This window comes from Podarcis filfolensis (genome assembly GCF_964270895.1).
Source record: "Podarcis filfolensis genome assembly, chromosome: 6".
In the NCBI taxonomy this organism is placed as follows: Eukaryota; Metazoa; Chordata; class Lepidosauria; order Squamata; family Lacertidae; genus Podarcis; species Podarcis filfolensis.
The window spans coordinates 47,007,382-47,023,737 of NC_139609.1; the positions used below are offsets into that span (position 1 = coordinate 47,007,382).

At 39.8% G+C, this 16,356-nt stretch overlaps 1 protein-coding gene across 1 annotated transcript in view; it reads right to left on the reverse strand.

The window, feature by feature from the left end:
- Positions 1-8,452: 8,452 nt before the first annotated feature.
- LOC310765251 (uncharacterized protein) overlaps positions 8,453-16,356 on the reverse strand; it is a 34,853-nt gene continuing 26,949 nt past the window's right edge. Inside the window, exons 18-25 of the mRNA XM_083620027.1 lie at positions 15,447-15,598; positions 14,985-15,091; positions 14,370-14,560; positions 13,237-13,370; positions 12,582-12,646; positions 10,768-10,850; positions 10,156-10,437; positions 8,453-8,876 (exon numbers count right to left, since the gene is read on the reverse strand). Of these exons, the coding sequence (XP_083476153.1) occupies positions 10,269-10,437; positions 10,768-10,850; positions 12,582-12,646; positions 13,237-13,370; positions 14,370-14,560; positions 14,985-15,091; positions 15,447-15,598 (901 nt within the window). The 3' untranslated portion in view covers positions 8,453-8,876; positions 10,156-10,268. The remainder of the gene's footprint in view (positions 8,877-10,155; positions 10,438-10,767; positions 10,851-12,581; positions 12,647-13,236; positions 13,371-14,369; positions 14,561-14,984; positions 15,092-15,446; positions 15,599-16,356) is intronic.

Below are 16,356 nucleotides of genomic sequence, written 5' to 3' on the forward strand. Positions count from 1 at the left end.
AGTGTTTGCAGATTTAGATTCCTTAGTTAACCTTTTTTTTTAAAAAAGGTTAATACATATCCATAAGGTGTACAAGAAGTCAATAATATAATTTTTCTTATTTGCAACTTCTTAACTGGCTTTGATATTATTCTCATCCAGGAAACTTGGCACACCGGGGAGCTGTCGTTAAATGGCTTTCATACATTCTCCCACAGGGGCAGTAAAAAGGGGGCAGGTTTGGATGAGCAATGGTAGGGCTAGCAATTCTTGTTTATTTGACTTTACGAGCTGTTTTCCCCTCAGGTTTCATCTGAATCATTAATCAGTTTTTAAACCTGCTTTCTTTCTGTTCTGCTTTGGCCTCCCCTTATCAATTTCATTCCAACCTCTCAGATGTAGAAGAACATACACTGGTTAAGCATGAATAAGCCATTGAACTCAAATTTTAAGAAGAAAAAACAGCCACCAAATTGTACAGTAATTATATAAAGTTTATGTTTGCTTATGCTCCTTTGTGGGTGCATATCTGCTAATCTTTCCCCAGTTTTAGGTAACATTGGATACGAGAAACAGATCCATCACAAATGCAAAGTTGAATGCCAAATATGGGAGCTGGGAAGTAGAGGTTGAATGTGGGACTACAGATTATCAACTTGGGGAGGCCACAATACATGGCACTACCCTGTTCAAAATTTCAGCCCTCCAGCCCTCCTGAGCTACCTACACCTGTAATCAATAAAGTTGTGGCCATTCCCCCCCCCCGGATTCTTGCCTTGTCCGGTTTGTTCCTGTACACCATAGCTATTGGCTTCATACAGGGGTGGAGTGTACTATAACTGGGCCCACAATGGCCACTTACCCTGCTTTCCCTGTTGCAGCCCCTCATGGGCATCCCTACATTCACAAGGTGCCAGGAGTCATGTCCCAGATGCTAGCCATTCTATATTCCCCAGCTGGCTGCATAGCAGGGCGGGATAGCCCATCAAATGTAAAGTTGTGGCCATTTTCTTCCTTAGATTGTGGTCTCGTCAAGTATGTTCTTTTACACCATAGCTATTGGCTTCCCACAGGGTTGGAGGGCTCTGCGACTGGGCCTGAAATGGCCACTTAGCCTGATTTGGATGGGAAGTGGTTGCAGCCCCTTGTCGACAGCCCTCCATCCACAAAGTGTCAGGAGTTACGTCCCAGATTCTGGCCATTCTACATTCCCTGGCCAGCCACACTGCAAGGCAGCATAGCCCATCAAATATAAAGTTCCAACTGTCCAAACATGTGCAGTCTACCAAACTAGCACAGCTGTCCCCAAGCCAGCTACCTCGCTGGTGCAAACAGACTGAACAACAACATTAATGAAGCAGCACATTTGATAGAAAACATCCTTTCAGAATGTGACATGAAAATGAGAAAATGCTGCGCTGGATTCCTCTGATCGCACAGTATGAATTGGAACCAATGCTCAAGAAAGTATTTAATGTGTGTCACACCATAAAGTTTAAATTCACTGATTTCATCTATCATTCTGTGTTCCTGATGTAGTCTTTGCAGGCCACCAACAACAAAAACCAGATTTATCGTTCTTTATGGTTAGTCCTGCTATGCTTCCATACAAAACATCTCTCTAGGAAAGTCAGAGAATACCTTACCATGTGAACATGGCCATATAGCCAGTGGCTTGGAGGTCCTGGGAAATTTCTAAAACCCTTGATCAGTTTCTGCCTTGTCTGAAATAGCTGGATGGCTTTCAGAGCCACACAGGTGAAGATCAACACCACAGTCCAATAGAAAAACTGAGAGAAACTCCTGGGGAGCCAGGACCACAAGGGATTGAATAGATTCTCCATTGCCAGCTGCCCGCTGCTTTGTTTTGCTCACTATCGAGAATAAGTCCTGAACTTCCGGAAGCGGTGCCTCTGACAATGGCGGATTCCCTCTGATTCAGAGGGAGACAGCTCCGCAGAAATCGGGTCCTAACGCTGCAGCGAAGCGGGGACCCTTTGAAAACCGCAGGCGGAAGAAGCCTGCGGCCGTGGGACTCGGCGGGCACCGTTTGCGCCCCCCGTTCGGCAAAGGAACCCTATAAAGGGCTCCGGAGTGAGACGGGGGCTGGCGCGGTGCTGAGAGTCAATCGCTACTTCTGCGGAGCGAAGCTGCACAGCTGTTGTCGGAGAGCGCTGTCCTTCTTCCTGTGACAATTCGGATTTTAAACAACAACCCGTGAGTAGGACAATTGAAAATTTTGGATTAAAATATAGCCTTGAATTTGACCTGAAATGGGAAGGTGCAAAAAGGAAGTCCACCTCCCGTCCTTTGTATAAAGATCAAAGCAAAGATTTTACAAGCTAAAAGCCGGGAAAACAGATAGCCTGAAGTTTCCTGCACTTTTAACCATCAAACCCCCCTAGACTGCAGGAGGAAAGGGGGAGAAAATTTGACTTTCTAATCCTGCAGAGAGAGAGTTAAGAAAATAAGCTTCCACTGTCCCTAACCTGGGGACGGAATGACAGGAAAGAAACTGTCAGTGATATCTACAATTTGAAAATAGAAAAATTGACATATAGAACTGGAAAAGGGAAAAAATAATTCCAATGCTGCTTTCTGCCTGTTTGTTTTATATTGAAAGGAAACAAAATATCTGAAAATCGAAAGTAATTTTTTCCTTGTTGGATACAATTTAAAAATGGATGTCAAAAAGTAACTACACCCCCTAGAGGAAGCCAGCCAGTGTGTTTGTTCTAAACTATAAAGAGAACATTGTAACTGGGAAAATTAGACCGTGGGACCAGCTCCTTGACCTTGACAGAAATGATTAGAGAGGAAGTTTTATCTGCCCTGGGCAAAATATATGATGTGCTGCGACAGCTGGAGGAGAAAGTGTCTTTGATGAATCAAAAGATGGACTATACAGCAGCTGCAGTCAGCAAAGAGGTGCCAATGGAAAATGCAGCTACAGAAACTGCACTACAATCTATTCAGGAAACTGGTTCAATAGGGCAAGTGCAAGGGCAGAGAAAGATGGAAGAGATTGTGAATGTATCTCAAAAGACACAGAGAATTAAAGTCTCACATGACCAAAAGCTGCAGTATTGGAAGATGGAATTTGGAGGACACTGGCTAAACTTTGGATTTAAGAAAATTTCTGTTTCTGGTGGGACTGTGAAACAAGTGGAAGATCTTTTTTGGAACAATTACTCTTTGGATTACAAACTGAACACTGGGGAGTGCAACACCGGGGAATGGGACAATTGGATAAAAGGAAATGAAGAATGTTACTGTACGGAATTACCCGGAGATTGGCCCCCCAAGGAGAAAGAGAAGGAAAGGCGAAAGAACTCAACAGGGAACAAGGATGTATGTAATTACAAACAGGAACAAGAAAACTCGCAGAAGGGGCTTGGAAGTGACTTGAGAGCCTCAGACATTAGGACACCTGATTGACAAGGATATAATGATATATGGACTGACATTGCCGTGAACCAGGAAAAGGGACGCTGGATTAACTTAGAATGAGAAATGCTTTTTGTAATAAACTTATATTTATGGAATTAGTTTAATACTAATGAAACATTAAAAGATGTTGGAAAGGATGTAATTGGCTTTAGCAAAATTTGGTTTAAATTTTGAAAGTTTAATGATTTGAGGATAAGATAAAATTAATGAAATTATTGTAAAAATGAAGTGGTTTGAGTAATAAGGTGAAATAAGAATTTGTAAGAATGGTTTGACTATAAATGAAAATATGAGGATATTATATGGGGATATATAATTAAGGGTAAGGTAAGAGGTATGAATTTGCTGAACAAATCTTTAAATGGAATACAAAGAGGGAGGTGGGAGGAAGTCAGGAAAATAAGTAAAAAAATGGTGAGAAATTGAAAAGAGGGATTTTTATTTTTCTTATCTTTTTTCTTTTTTCTTCTCTTCTTTCTTTTTTTTCTTTCTTTTTGTGTTGAATTTTTGATGTTTGTATTTTTTTTCCTCTTTTTTCCCCGGTGTTTTTTTGTTGTTGTTTATGGTTTTGTAACCTTTTTTCTTGTTAAAATCTAATAAAATATTATTATAAAAAAAAGAGAATAAGTCCTGAAAGGTTTCTGGTTCTGTTGACAGTGCTGTCTCAAAATGCCAAAACAACTTTGTGGCCTCTGGTGCTGTAGTTATATGGGAACTGCTTGAACCTCCACCCAAATGCTCTGATTGGTTTCGCCCTGTGGGCGCTCTATCCTCACCTTTCCCCCCCTTCAGAGCTGGATCCAGATCACTGTTATTGGGAAATGTTGCTTTACTAGCCGTATGCAGGGTGCTTAAGTATTTTATCAGGGGAACTATCTAGTATATCCAGAATTACCTGATATTCAAAGAAGATACAGTGGTACCTTGGTTTACAACCATAATCCGTTCTGGAGGTCGGGTTGTAAATCAAAACAGGTTGCAATCCAAGGCGCGCTTTCGTCAATGGTGCCTTCCCCCCAAAATTGGTTGCAATCCAAAAAAAAAGGGGGGTTGTAATCCAAAAAAAGGTACACACACTTCCAGGTTTGACGTGGTTGTAATCCAAAACGATTGGATTGTATCACAGTAGCCTCAAGGAAGACTGGTATAGAGAAGGACATTTGAGGCAGATTTTAAACTTCTCATAGGGAAGAAGATATTCTTTGGCTTTTACATTTGCCTCTTATTTGGTTCAACTTTTGTTTCTACTGAGAAATGGCAAATGTTTCCAGTTTGAATAAATGTTGTCAGCCAACCCTGCTTGAGTTGGGCTTCCCTCATCATCTGCATGGACTGAATCCTATACTTTTGGAAAAGGGTCTATCTAGCCAGAGGCATCCCATGAGCCAGTCTCCCCTCAGGAACTAAAGCCTTTATACCAGTAGCTGCAAATTCCCCAATAGTGATAGGGGAGCTATTTGATTCAGTTTCCTTTTTCTTTTAAAAAATAATTTTTTTGAAACAATAAACAATCTCTGAAATGATACAAGAAACAAAGCGCATTATTCAAAATTTGCCCTTCTCCGAATTTTGTGGTGTAATTCTCCAACATACACTGAAGTAAATTGTGCATAAAAATGCATGTATTTGTGAAAATGAAACCGAACAACACATTCTATTAATGACATTGCTTTGCAAAAATATACATATTAGACAAAATTACATACATTTGTATGCTAGGGAAAAAATGGCACTAATATTATTGATTTTCACGAGGACAGAGTGCCAAGTTTCAGCCTGCTTCCACCCTGGATCCCCAGATGATGTTGGATCACAAATCCCATAATCCCATAATCTTCCGCCATCTTAGTCAATGGTCAAGGATGATGGGAGTTTTAGGCCAACAACCCAAGGTGGAAAAGAGCACTGCTCTAGGTTTGGTTGGAGGCCATTAGCAGCTTGGAGCTCTTCAAGGCCCTGCTATTGGACTAAGCCATGGGCTCCCAGCTGAGGTTAGGTTAGCTCAAGAAGGAAAAAATACATGGCTTATATCTAAAAAGTGTCTCCTTTTCTATAAAATTTTTGTTTTATTTATATGGTAGTGTGTGTAAATTTAAATTGCTCGTTGACCTTTTTAAAAAATGGTTAATATATTTCCATAAGTTGTACAAGAAGTCAATATGATATTTTTTCTTATTTGCAACTTCTAGATTTATTTATTTTTTTAAAAAAGATATTTATTGAGGTTTTACAAAAACATAGGTTTACAAAATAGAAAAAAGTCATATAGAAAGAAAAAGATACAAAAACAAAAGCACACAGAAAAAAGAAAAAAGAAGAATAAAAATACGAAATACAAAAAACAAATAGATAAAAAAGAATTAAAAACAAATCCGTTTTTTGTAACTTTAAACTCATTTGCTTGTTTCCTTGGCCTCCTCACACCTCCCCTTTTTGTATTCCCATTTAAATAATCAAATCAGCAAATCCTTACCCTCTTTCATTTATCTTAACTCTATATCTTAACATATTATAACTCTATATTTTCAGCAACTTCTAGATTTATTACATTCTTCTCTTATCATAGTAATTTATATTCCATAGTTCAGGAAATAAATATTTCTAAGAAGGCTTACAATTAAATTACACATTTAATAACTTCAACAAATATTTGTTACATATTTAAAAAGTCTTCAGGACCCTTCCCACAGAACAGTTCGTGTGAGATCAGCAACAAGGAGGGGGCATGTGTAATAAGAATTTTAAGGTCTTAGATATATAATAAATGTTCATAAATATACCAAGTAAACACGTACATAAATATATAAACCCCATGTCTGAAGCAGCACAGGAAGACAGTCCTGAAACCATTTTGACTCCCAAGCTGACCAAATGTTTCTCTGCAAGGAGGGAGGAGGTGAAAAAAACCTTCCTTGTTACAGGAATTGGGTAATCACCATTTCAAATGAATGGGCAGACTACCAGGAAAGGCAATCAGATAAGGAATTATCAGATAACCTGGCAGACAGGAAAAACAACAACATTCAAATTTCTGTTGTAGACCACCTTTTCTGTGATGTAGGTATGATGTTTGTGGAGGATGGTCTTGGGTTACACCCCTTCTGTGATGTATGTATGATGTATGGAGAGGGTGGTCTTGAGCTCCAGGGCAGGGAATTTAAAATGTCTATATAAGGGCAGGCACACCTTTGTTCTGGGTCCTCCTCCGTCGTCCTGCATGTGAGCGGAGCACCCTGTTGCAACAGCTTTAATAAAGATCAGGCTTACTAGCTGCTTTGCTTCTCAATATTCTCTGGTTGGTCTCTGTTATTTTCCCCTACCAATAGAGAACCCACTTAAGGACTACAACACATGAGAAAGTCCAAAAGATCAGGATTTCTCCCTGTACAGAATAGTTATGATCTATTTATTATTAAACAGACTGATGCATACTTTGTTTTATTAAAAGAACAACCCCCAAAGTTGACAATGTAAAACATATAAAAAGTTAAAATCCAGGCATATTTGTAAATAACCGAAGCTCTGCAGCAGACAGGTTCAATAGGCACAGGAGATAGTTTGCCATAAAATCACAGCAAGGTAGCAAAGAATTCATGACAATTAAATATCCTCTATCCCAACATCCCATCTGCCAGGGGCAAATACTTGTCTAAAATAATTAACAGGGTCTTGGCTGGATAATGATTTGCTACCATCTTCTGGGCTCACTGGAAGGACAGATCGTGAAGCTGAGGCTCCAATACTTTGGCCACCTCATGAGAAGAGAAGACTCCCTGGAAAAGACCCTGATGTTGGGAAAGATGGAGGGCACAAGGAGAAGGGCACGACAGAGGACGAGATGGTTGGATAGTGTCTTCAAAGCTACAAACATGAGTCTGAACAAACTGCGGGAGGCAGTGGAAGACAGAAGTGCCTGGTGTGCTCTGGTCCATGGGGTCACGAAGAGTCGGACACGACTAAACGACTAAACAACAACACCATCTTCTGGTAGCTATTTGCTCAACTAGTCTGATAGGACTGAAAAGAAGAAAGCTGCTGGTGAGCTAAGATAACTTGTAGTCTATCACTGCTTGAGGAGGTCACAGGAAAAGGAAATTTTATAGTTGTCATTATTTGCCACTGTGTGAATTTTTCTAAGAAGGTAGCTTATTTTAAATGTTACAGAAGGGGATTCATTCATGACCACATACTGTGTTTTCATGATTAACAGTAGGAATATGGCCACTGTCCTAAGTCCACCCCCCCCCCATGAAGGTGACAGCCCATGCCCCATACACAATGTTCTTAATTAGAACATTAAAGTGTAATGGACAAAGGAAGGAACTAAATAAGTAATACTCAAAGTAAACACTTTGAAACCAGTGGACTTAAGTTATTTCAGTGCAAACTAAAATTATAGAGGATAATACCAAATTATTAAAGAAAGTGTATAATATTTTATTAGAATGGGAAACTAAAAATGAAGAAGTCAAATTGGTAATGATTAAATGGGCACAAAATTCACGGACTGCATATTGCTGAAAGAGAATTACACGAAAATGATGTATAGACGGTATATTACACCTGTAAAAATGGAAAAAAAATGTATAGAACAGGATAAAAAAACTGTTGGAAATGTAAAGAAAAGGAAGGCACATTTTATCCTATGTGGTGGAAATGCAAAATTGTTAAAAACCTTTTGGAAATGATATATAATGAATTGAAAAACATGTTTAAAATGACATTTGTAAAAAACAAACAAACCCAGAAGCCTTTTTGCTAGGCATTTCAGGTCAAGAGCTACTGAAAGAAAAATTGAAAATATTCATGTATGCTACCACAGCGACAAGAATCTTATTAGCCCAAGGTTCGAAGACTGAAGAAGTACCAACAAAAGAACAGTGGCAAGAAAAACTGATGAACTATGCAGAATTAGCAAAGTTAACAGATAAATTGCATGAAAAGGACAATAGAGATTTTTAAAATGAATGGGGATCTTTTATAATCTATTTATAAAAACAACATAAAGAAATGGACTCATTGGTAGGTTTTGAATAAACATCCACAAATTTTATTTAATTAAAACATGGGGAAGACAATGTAATAACATTTAAAGTACATTAACATGCAGAAGGTAACAATTTTTTTTTGGTAACAAACCAGAAAGGGAAGATGAGGGAAGTTACAGGGGAGGGGAGAATGTAAAATTGGATAATTGCTATCTGTAATTTGTTATAAAAGAGGATATTCAATAAAATATTTCTTTTTTAAAACAGAACATTATAGTGTAATGGGCAAAGGAAGGAGCCCAAATAAGTGACACTCAAAGTAAAACTTTGAAACCCATGCACTTAAGTTAATCCAGTAAATTTATTTCCATGATTCTACTCTGAATATGATCTGGTAGGATAAAAGAAAGCATGTTGGGTTGAGAATGTAAAAGCGATTACTGAACATTTCTGTAGAAATGTCTTCTAAAAATTTTTTAAAAAAATATTTATTCAAAATTTCATCAATACATTAACAAAAACAAGAAAAACAAAAAAATACAGCAAAAAAAAAAACCAAAAAGGAAAGAAGAAAAATACAAATCTCAGGTTACAACTTTTCATTTGCTTATTTCTTGAACCTCTTCACACCTCCCTTTTCGTATTCTAGTTTAATTCGTTATTCCAGCAAATTCTTCCCATGTTTCTCAATTTTAATTTAAATGATTAATCTTCACAATCTATCTTATTTATTAATTCAACATAACCTTTCCATCTTTTAATATAATCTGTTATTCAATTTACCTTAATCTCTTTAACCTTATTTTATCTTAAAAATCTTAAAATTTCAAAGTTTACATCATATTCATTCATATCTCCTTAAATCATTTCTGCTAAAGCCAATTTAGTTCCTTTCCAGCATATTCCCTGATATTTCATTAATGTTGCACTAATTCCAAAATTAACAAAAGAATTTCCCTTGATATCTCTAATTTTTATCCAACATCCCTTCTTCCTGGTTTCGGGTCATGTCAGTCCTTTCTGTCCATTACATCCAGTCCATCAATCCGGTGTTCTCCACTTTCAATCAATGGACGTCTCAAACAATTTCTGTCCCGACACCCCGTCCCCAGGTTTGGGACGATGGAAACTTAAATTCCTTTACTCTCCTCCTGCAGGATTAAACAGTCAAATCCCCCCCCCCTTTTCTCCTGCTTCCAAGGGGGTTTTATTGGTAGTGGATGCAGGAAATTTCCAACTTTAAAGCAGTTTTCCAGGCTATTAGGTTGCAAGGTCTTTGCTTCAGTCAATATACAAAAAGCGGAAGGCGGACTTCCTGTTTAAACCTTCCCGCTTGTGCCTAATTCATAAATTTTGCAAATTTCTTAATCCAATTCTCCGTTTTTACTCACGGGTGCTTCATTTAGAGTCCAAATGTCATCAGGAAAAAGTCAGCGCTCTCCGGCGATGGCTGTGCGGCTTCCCTCCATGGAAATAGAGATCGGTTCGCAGCACCGCACTGCTCACCCCACTTCACTCCGGAGCCCCGAAAAGGGGTTTCCTCGTGAGTAGGGGAGGTGCTCTTGGTGCTCTGCTGAACCCCATGTTCCCAGGCTTCTCCGCCTGGGATTTCTAGCGGGCCCCCGCCTTCGCCGCGGCGGGAAGACCCAATTTCCACAGAGCCCGTTCCTCCGATCGGAGGAACTCCGCCATTCGTCGTTGGCGCTAACCCGAAAGTCCCAGAAATTTCTTCTTCTATTTTCTTCTATAGAAGTGTACTGCATAATATTAATATTCATGGTGCCTTCCAATATTTATTGGCAGGAATTGAAAGTCCTGAAGCAAGCATAACTACAGTGGTAACAGCAAGAATCAGTGGAGAGCCTTCAGCTTCAGATATATCCCATTAGTGGATCGGGTGACAATTTGCGGCATGGGAATTGGGAGGTTGGCAGGATCAGGCAAAAGCTCAAAGCGCAGGAGTGTCAGGGCAAGAGCAACCTTCATCTCATTCATGGCAAACTGCTGTCCAATGCAGTTCCTGAGTAGAATGAAGGGCAACATTACATTACAAACAGAAGAGCATTCTGCAGGTGGTCAAATCAGGGCCTTTTCGGTTGTTGCTCCTTCACTTTTAGATTTCCCTTCCCAGAAATGAATATCTGGCACCATCTTTGTTCTCCTTCATATTCCCAACCCTTTTAGGCATTTGAGCATATATTGCTTTATGCTGGCAGTTAATTCTGCTTTGCTGTGGACTCATTCACAGTTTTATAAGCCTGGAACACAGTTGTGTCTTTCATGGAAGATTAATGTCAAAATCTCCTTTTATGGAGGGAACAGTGCATAGTATAGGTGAGAAAATATTTACCTTGGCCCTGCAGCAAAAGGCAAGAAAGCATATGGGTGGCGATGCTTTGAATTCTCTGTGGAGAATCTTAGAGGATTAAACTCCTATAGCAGAAAATAAGTCAAGGAATTTTGTATTAGAATGGCAACTGATATAGTGGCAAAAGAGCTAAAGGAAAAGGGGGCATTCCCAAAAAAGAATACTGTTCTATACCCACTTACCAGGTCATAATGCCCACTGAGCTCCATGGGGCCTAGTTCTGTATAGGATTATAGGATTGCACTCTTAGCAACATGTTTTCCCCAATGTAATATGAAGGAAAATTCCTTCACATCTATAATAAATGCCTGGGCCAAATGAGACATATCTATAAATGCCTGGGCCAAATGAGACATGATGTTAATTGCATCAGTGTGCATGTTTTTAAAACTGTACACAGTCACTGGGGTGTCTGACCAGCAACAGGCCTGCAGGGGTTGGGAGAGAAATGCTAACCTTTCCCCGCTGCTGTGGTGCTGATGTTGCTCCTGAAGTTGCTCTTTGAATGGAGAGGGAAGCCTACACAGTTTTTGTAAGCAGCACTTTAGGGACTGGTGGGTGGGTGGATTTTTGGCAGAATACTTCCATAGCTCCTGAGGTGGATTAGGAATGTTTTCTGGATTAGGATTCCACAGCAGCTTTGCCAATATATTTTTGCAACAGTTTTCTTTTCGCAATAGATTTTTGCTATTTTGTAAGTGCGTTAGCAAAATTTTAAGAATCATAACCACATAACATGTGGCCTGTCCTTCTACTTAATTAGTACAGTATCTTCATCACATTGTTCTTATCAAATTCTGTAGAGGGACACTCTAAGCTTGACATCAGAGTGTTTGAAGATATATCCAAACATTTTTCTTTTTGCTAACAGCTGCTGGCAGGAAAGGGATTTGGATCAGAGTCATGGCATAGGGAGGAATTTTGGCTCTACATGCACACACAAACACACACAGAAACACACAGAGAGACACACACACTTTCACCAGCATCTCTCTCTCATGCACACACTCTAGAGCTGGTAGTATCCACATAGGGAAACGCAGGCATCACTTGTGTTTATCTCTTTCTGCTGCACACCTAATATCATACCAGGGGGTAGATAGTGTCCCTTTTTCTGCAGGATTCTGATTGTTGGATTACTGAGATGACAGCTAACTTCCTGCTCAGTGTGATGAAGAGGAAAGCGGCACTAACTTCTTTTTTAACACCACAGCTGCAGTCGATACGCTGCACAATCGAACGAAGTTCCAAGTAGCTTTATTGTACAAGGACAATGGAGCTAGGACAAATCTGAGGAGCTGAAGGACCCCTTTAACGATCCTCCTCCAGCCTCAGCAGTTTTTTGTCTTTTTGTTTCTGTACTATTAGGTCACTCGATGTTTTAAATCCTCTGCTGCTTACCTTTACCTCCCCACCCCCATTTTATGTTGTTATTTCTATGTATATCATGCTATGGCCACACGGCTAATGCAATAAAATTAAAGTGGGGTAGATAGTTTAGTATTAGGCCATTGATATGAGGCAATGGACTAAATCAGCCTTTCTCACCTCCAAATTGGAATACTTCTGGATGTGTTTAGTAAGCTAAAACAAGCAAGAAACTGGTAAAACAAAACGCTGGGATAAATCCACACATCTAGTCACACAGTGTTAGTGTGACAAACAATTGGCCTCTTTTCTTAAAGAAATTGTATGTGTCTATGGCACTTATTCCACCATCTTTTCCTCAAAACATGTCAACTTCTCTCAGTCTCACCAGAAAGGTCTTGCTTAGGCTTTTCTCCTTTTATTATTACCTCAGGATTATCCCAAATCTCAGGATTTCTGTGAAGACCATAAACATCCAATGCAGTTAGAAAGCCTGTGAAAAAAAGAGACACATCATCTATTATCATTTCATCAGCAGTGGCATTTACCAAAACATTCATTCTCAATAACTTGCTGCAAAGACAGGCAGATTTTCAGAGTTGTTGCACTGATAACCAGGGTGATCCTGCACAGAGTACAGGAAGGCAGCTGGAAAGCATACGACTGTGCTTTCCTGGTCATGTAATATTTGTTTGTTTGCCCAAGGAATTCATTTAGGTGTAGGTGGGGCCTCAAGAGATAGTCCATCTAAGGCCTAGCAGCTCCAGAAATTGTCCATCTGAACACAGGGGCTGTGTACCTCTGTGTCGGCATGCACACCTGTGTGTGTCCTCCACATATTCCCTGTGTGCACAAATGTGAGTGTGTGCATGCAAGAGTGTGGGGTGGCCGCATCATAGTTGTCAGTAGCCCCACAAGATAGGCCAAGGGTGAATGTGGTCCATAAAAGGTTAGAAACCCTTGATGGAAGTTTAAGAGACAGTGGAATTGAATAATGAGAACAGTGTAAGAATGAAGATGGAAGAGGAAGAGGAAAGGACAAGTTCAAAGGAAGTCTGCAGAAGGGAGAGAGGGGAAGCCTACCTTTTGGTAAGGTTCGTCCATCAGCAAAAGTCACAGGAGAATTCAGTTCTCGTGCTATAAGAGGTACTGGAGGATAAAGCCGAAGGCTCTCCTTAATGCACATGGTGCTGTACGTCATCTTTCCCAAGTCGTCCCTTAAAGACACCGCCCAAAATGACTGGAGTTAAGTCGCATAAAGTTTTATTAAGGTGAAGGAAAAAGGAGACAGGGTGAAATCCAGTACCTACGCTTTCCTTGCTCAATACAAGTGTTGGGGAGAGGGGAGAAATTTGATTCAGTTCATATTTAAAGGTGAACGTACCTTACTCACACTTTCTGGAACAAGATGTGAACTGAACACAGCCACCCTTGAAAATTTGCACTTCTCCAGCCAAATAACAAGTGCAAAAATGCACATGCTAGCTTAAAGCATGCATAGAGATGCATATATTAGTGAACAATGCAATTCTTTTAGCAGGGTTATGCAATCAAAAATTATATTGATTGTGGGGGTTTTAGGTTTATTTAATTTAACTTATTCTGCTCGACACCTTGTTTTGTTATAGTGTGAGAAAGGCAGTAAATAAGTTAAATGATTGATTGAATGAAATACAGCATACAAAACTGGGTTGTTGTTTTTTGTTTTTATGGGAAATTAAACCATGCAGGAAGTCTACCTCGAAAACAAATCATTCAGGAATCCCACCTGAATAGAGGAGGCTCCCCTCTTTAGAAGTTATCGGGACATTAGAGACCAGGAGTATTGGTGGGCTCAGTCCACAGCCCATCTGTTGTAACTCTTCATGCAAGTAATGGGTGAGGGTGGCTAATTGTGTCCTACTTTTTGAAGAGCTGTCTCTTTTTGATAATAGATTTTGATTTTTGCATTATTTTTGGCGATACAAGCATGACCACACTAGCTATAGTACATCCTTGCAGCAGCCATAGCAGTGATTTAAATATAGAAATAGAAATCAGAGCTTCTTTTCCTACAGTATAGGTCTGGCCCATCTTCCCTGGAACTTACACAACCTGAGGCATTGTGGTCAGACTACTATGATCCTAAACTACTCTGCAGTATTGCTGTCCTTCAGAAACCTCATAACATGACCCAAGAAATAAACATTTAAAGTTGAACAATAATTTAGTCTGACCATTGAATATCCTCCTGTTGCCCAACAAGCTCCATGATCTCCTCTCTGCATCTCTGCTGATGTTCAGGGTTCTGGGCCATACAATAAAAGAGCCAAGAGATTCCACTAGCTGTGGTATCATGACCTTCGAACATGAATGTGTCCACTTCTGCACGTATGTCTTCATCTGACAATGGATTTCCATTTTCATCCTAACCACACAGGGAACATAGTGTTTTATAGGATTAGTGAGATCCAATATTTAAAGTTCTCCAAGACCTCCTCCCTCTCCCAGCTCACATCAAAGAAGCGGGAGGTCGTTAAGAAAGCAGTTTGCTTAACTGCTATCTGAAGCACCACCCCCTCAATTAAACAGCTCACCTGGACCACCTGCCAGCTATGATGCTTGCTCACTCGTGCCCACCATCCATTCTGCCATCATGCTGGAGTTGACAGGACCACCTGTCAGCAGCCACACAAACTGCAGTGTGATGACAGCCTTACAATTTTATGTATATATTGCAGACCATGGGAGTTTTGCTTGGGCTTTGTCATCTGAACAGAATAGTGATGGCTGGAAAAGCCCTTAGCAATATAGCATGGCAGGCATAGGTGCATTATTTTTACAGTGTTCACCTTTGCGCAAAGAAGAATATCCAGAAAGTCCAAATGCCTCTTCTTCATAATCTTTTCAAGCTCTTTCTCATTCTTGAGGGAATCCTTCCTCTCTCTTATTACCTTCTCTGCATTGAAAACAAACAGTATGAAATGGATAAAGCTATACCCAAGAGGCAAGCAGATATATTCAACCTTTTTAGATTTCTCTAACTTTCCTAATAAGTCCACTGTGTTACTAATCATTTAACCCATATTAATTTTTTAAATTTTTTTTCTTCTTTTCACACCTACATTTTATATGCCCTTAGTACATCATACCAACACTTTTACAATTTTTAATTTTCCTGATGGTACTGAAACATCATGTTTTTACTTTTGAATTTTCTATTATGAAATATATATATATATTAGCTCAGAAGAAGAAGAGGAGGGGGACGAGGAGGAAGAAGAACTTGTTGCCAGGGAGTAAAAGATACATACCTGTGTGATGATGGGCTATTTTGCAAGCTTTGTAAAACTGACGCCCTTTGGAGCTCAACCAGTAAATGAGATCATTGTGATGCCAAGGTGTTTTCAGTCTCTGATAAACCAGGAAGCTGAGATCAAATACAGTTTGAATGTAGGAATTTTCTCTGTGGACAGTAGGGAAATGGAAACAAATATAAGCACAAAATGAAGACAAAAAAGGTTAGATGACATGTTTATTAAAAGTCCCATTTCTAGATCCATTTGTATTTGAGATCGGAGGTAGGGATGAGTGGCATTGTTTTGTACTAGTTCCACTCCTTCTTCGATGGTTGTTTCCAGAGGGTGATGCTTGGGGAGATCTTCTCAGCTCCATAGAGCCTTTAATGTGGGGTTCATCAGGGTTGAATTTTATCCCCCACAACATCTGCATAACACTCCTGAGTGGAGTTATCCAGAGTTTTGGAGTATGTTGTCAGCAATATGCTGATTGAACACAGTTCTGCTTCTCCTTTACATCTGCAGGTGTGGCAGTGTTGGGGCATTAAATTGCCTTGGTATGAGCACCAAGAAATTGAAGCTCAATCCAGATAAGACTGAAGCACTGTTAGTGAGTGGTTCCTTGGACTGGATGGATGGGAGGTTGCCTGCTCATGATGGGGTTACACACCCTCTGAAGGAACGGATACATAATTTGGGGGTACTTCTGGATCATTTGCTGTCACTTGAGGCCTAGGTGGCATCAGTGGCAAGGAGTTCCTTCCATCAACTTCGGCTAGTGGCCAAGCTGTATCCCTATCTGGATACACAACTTCTGTTGTGTATACTTTGGGAACCTCTATATTAGAATATTGCAACACGTTATACATATGTCTACCTCTGAAGAAAGCTCAGAAAGTTCAGCTGGTGCAGAATTCAGCAGCCA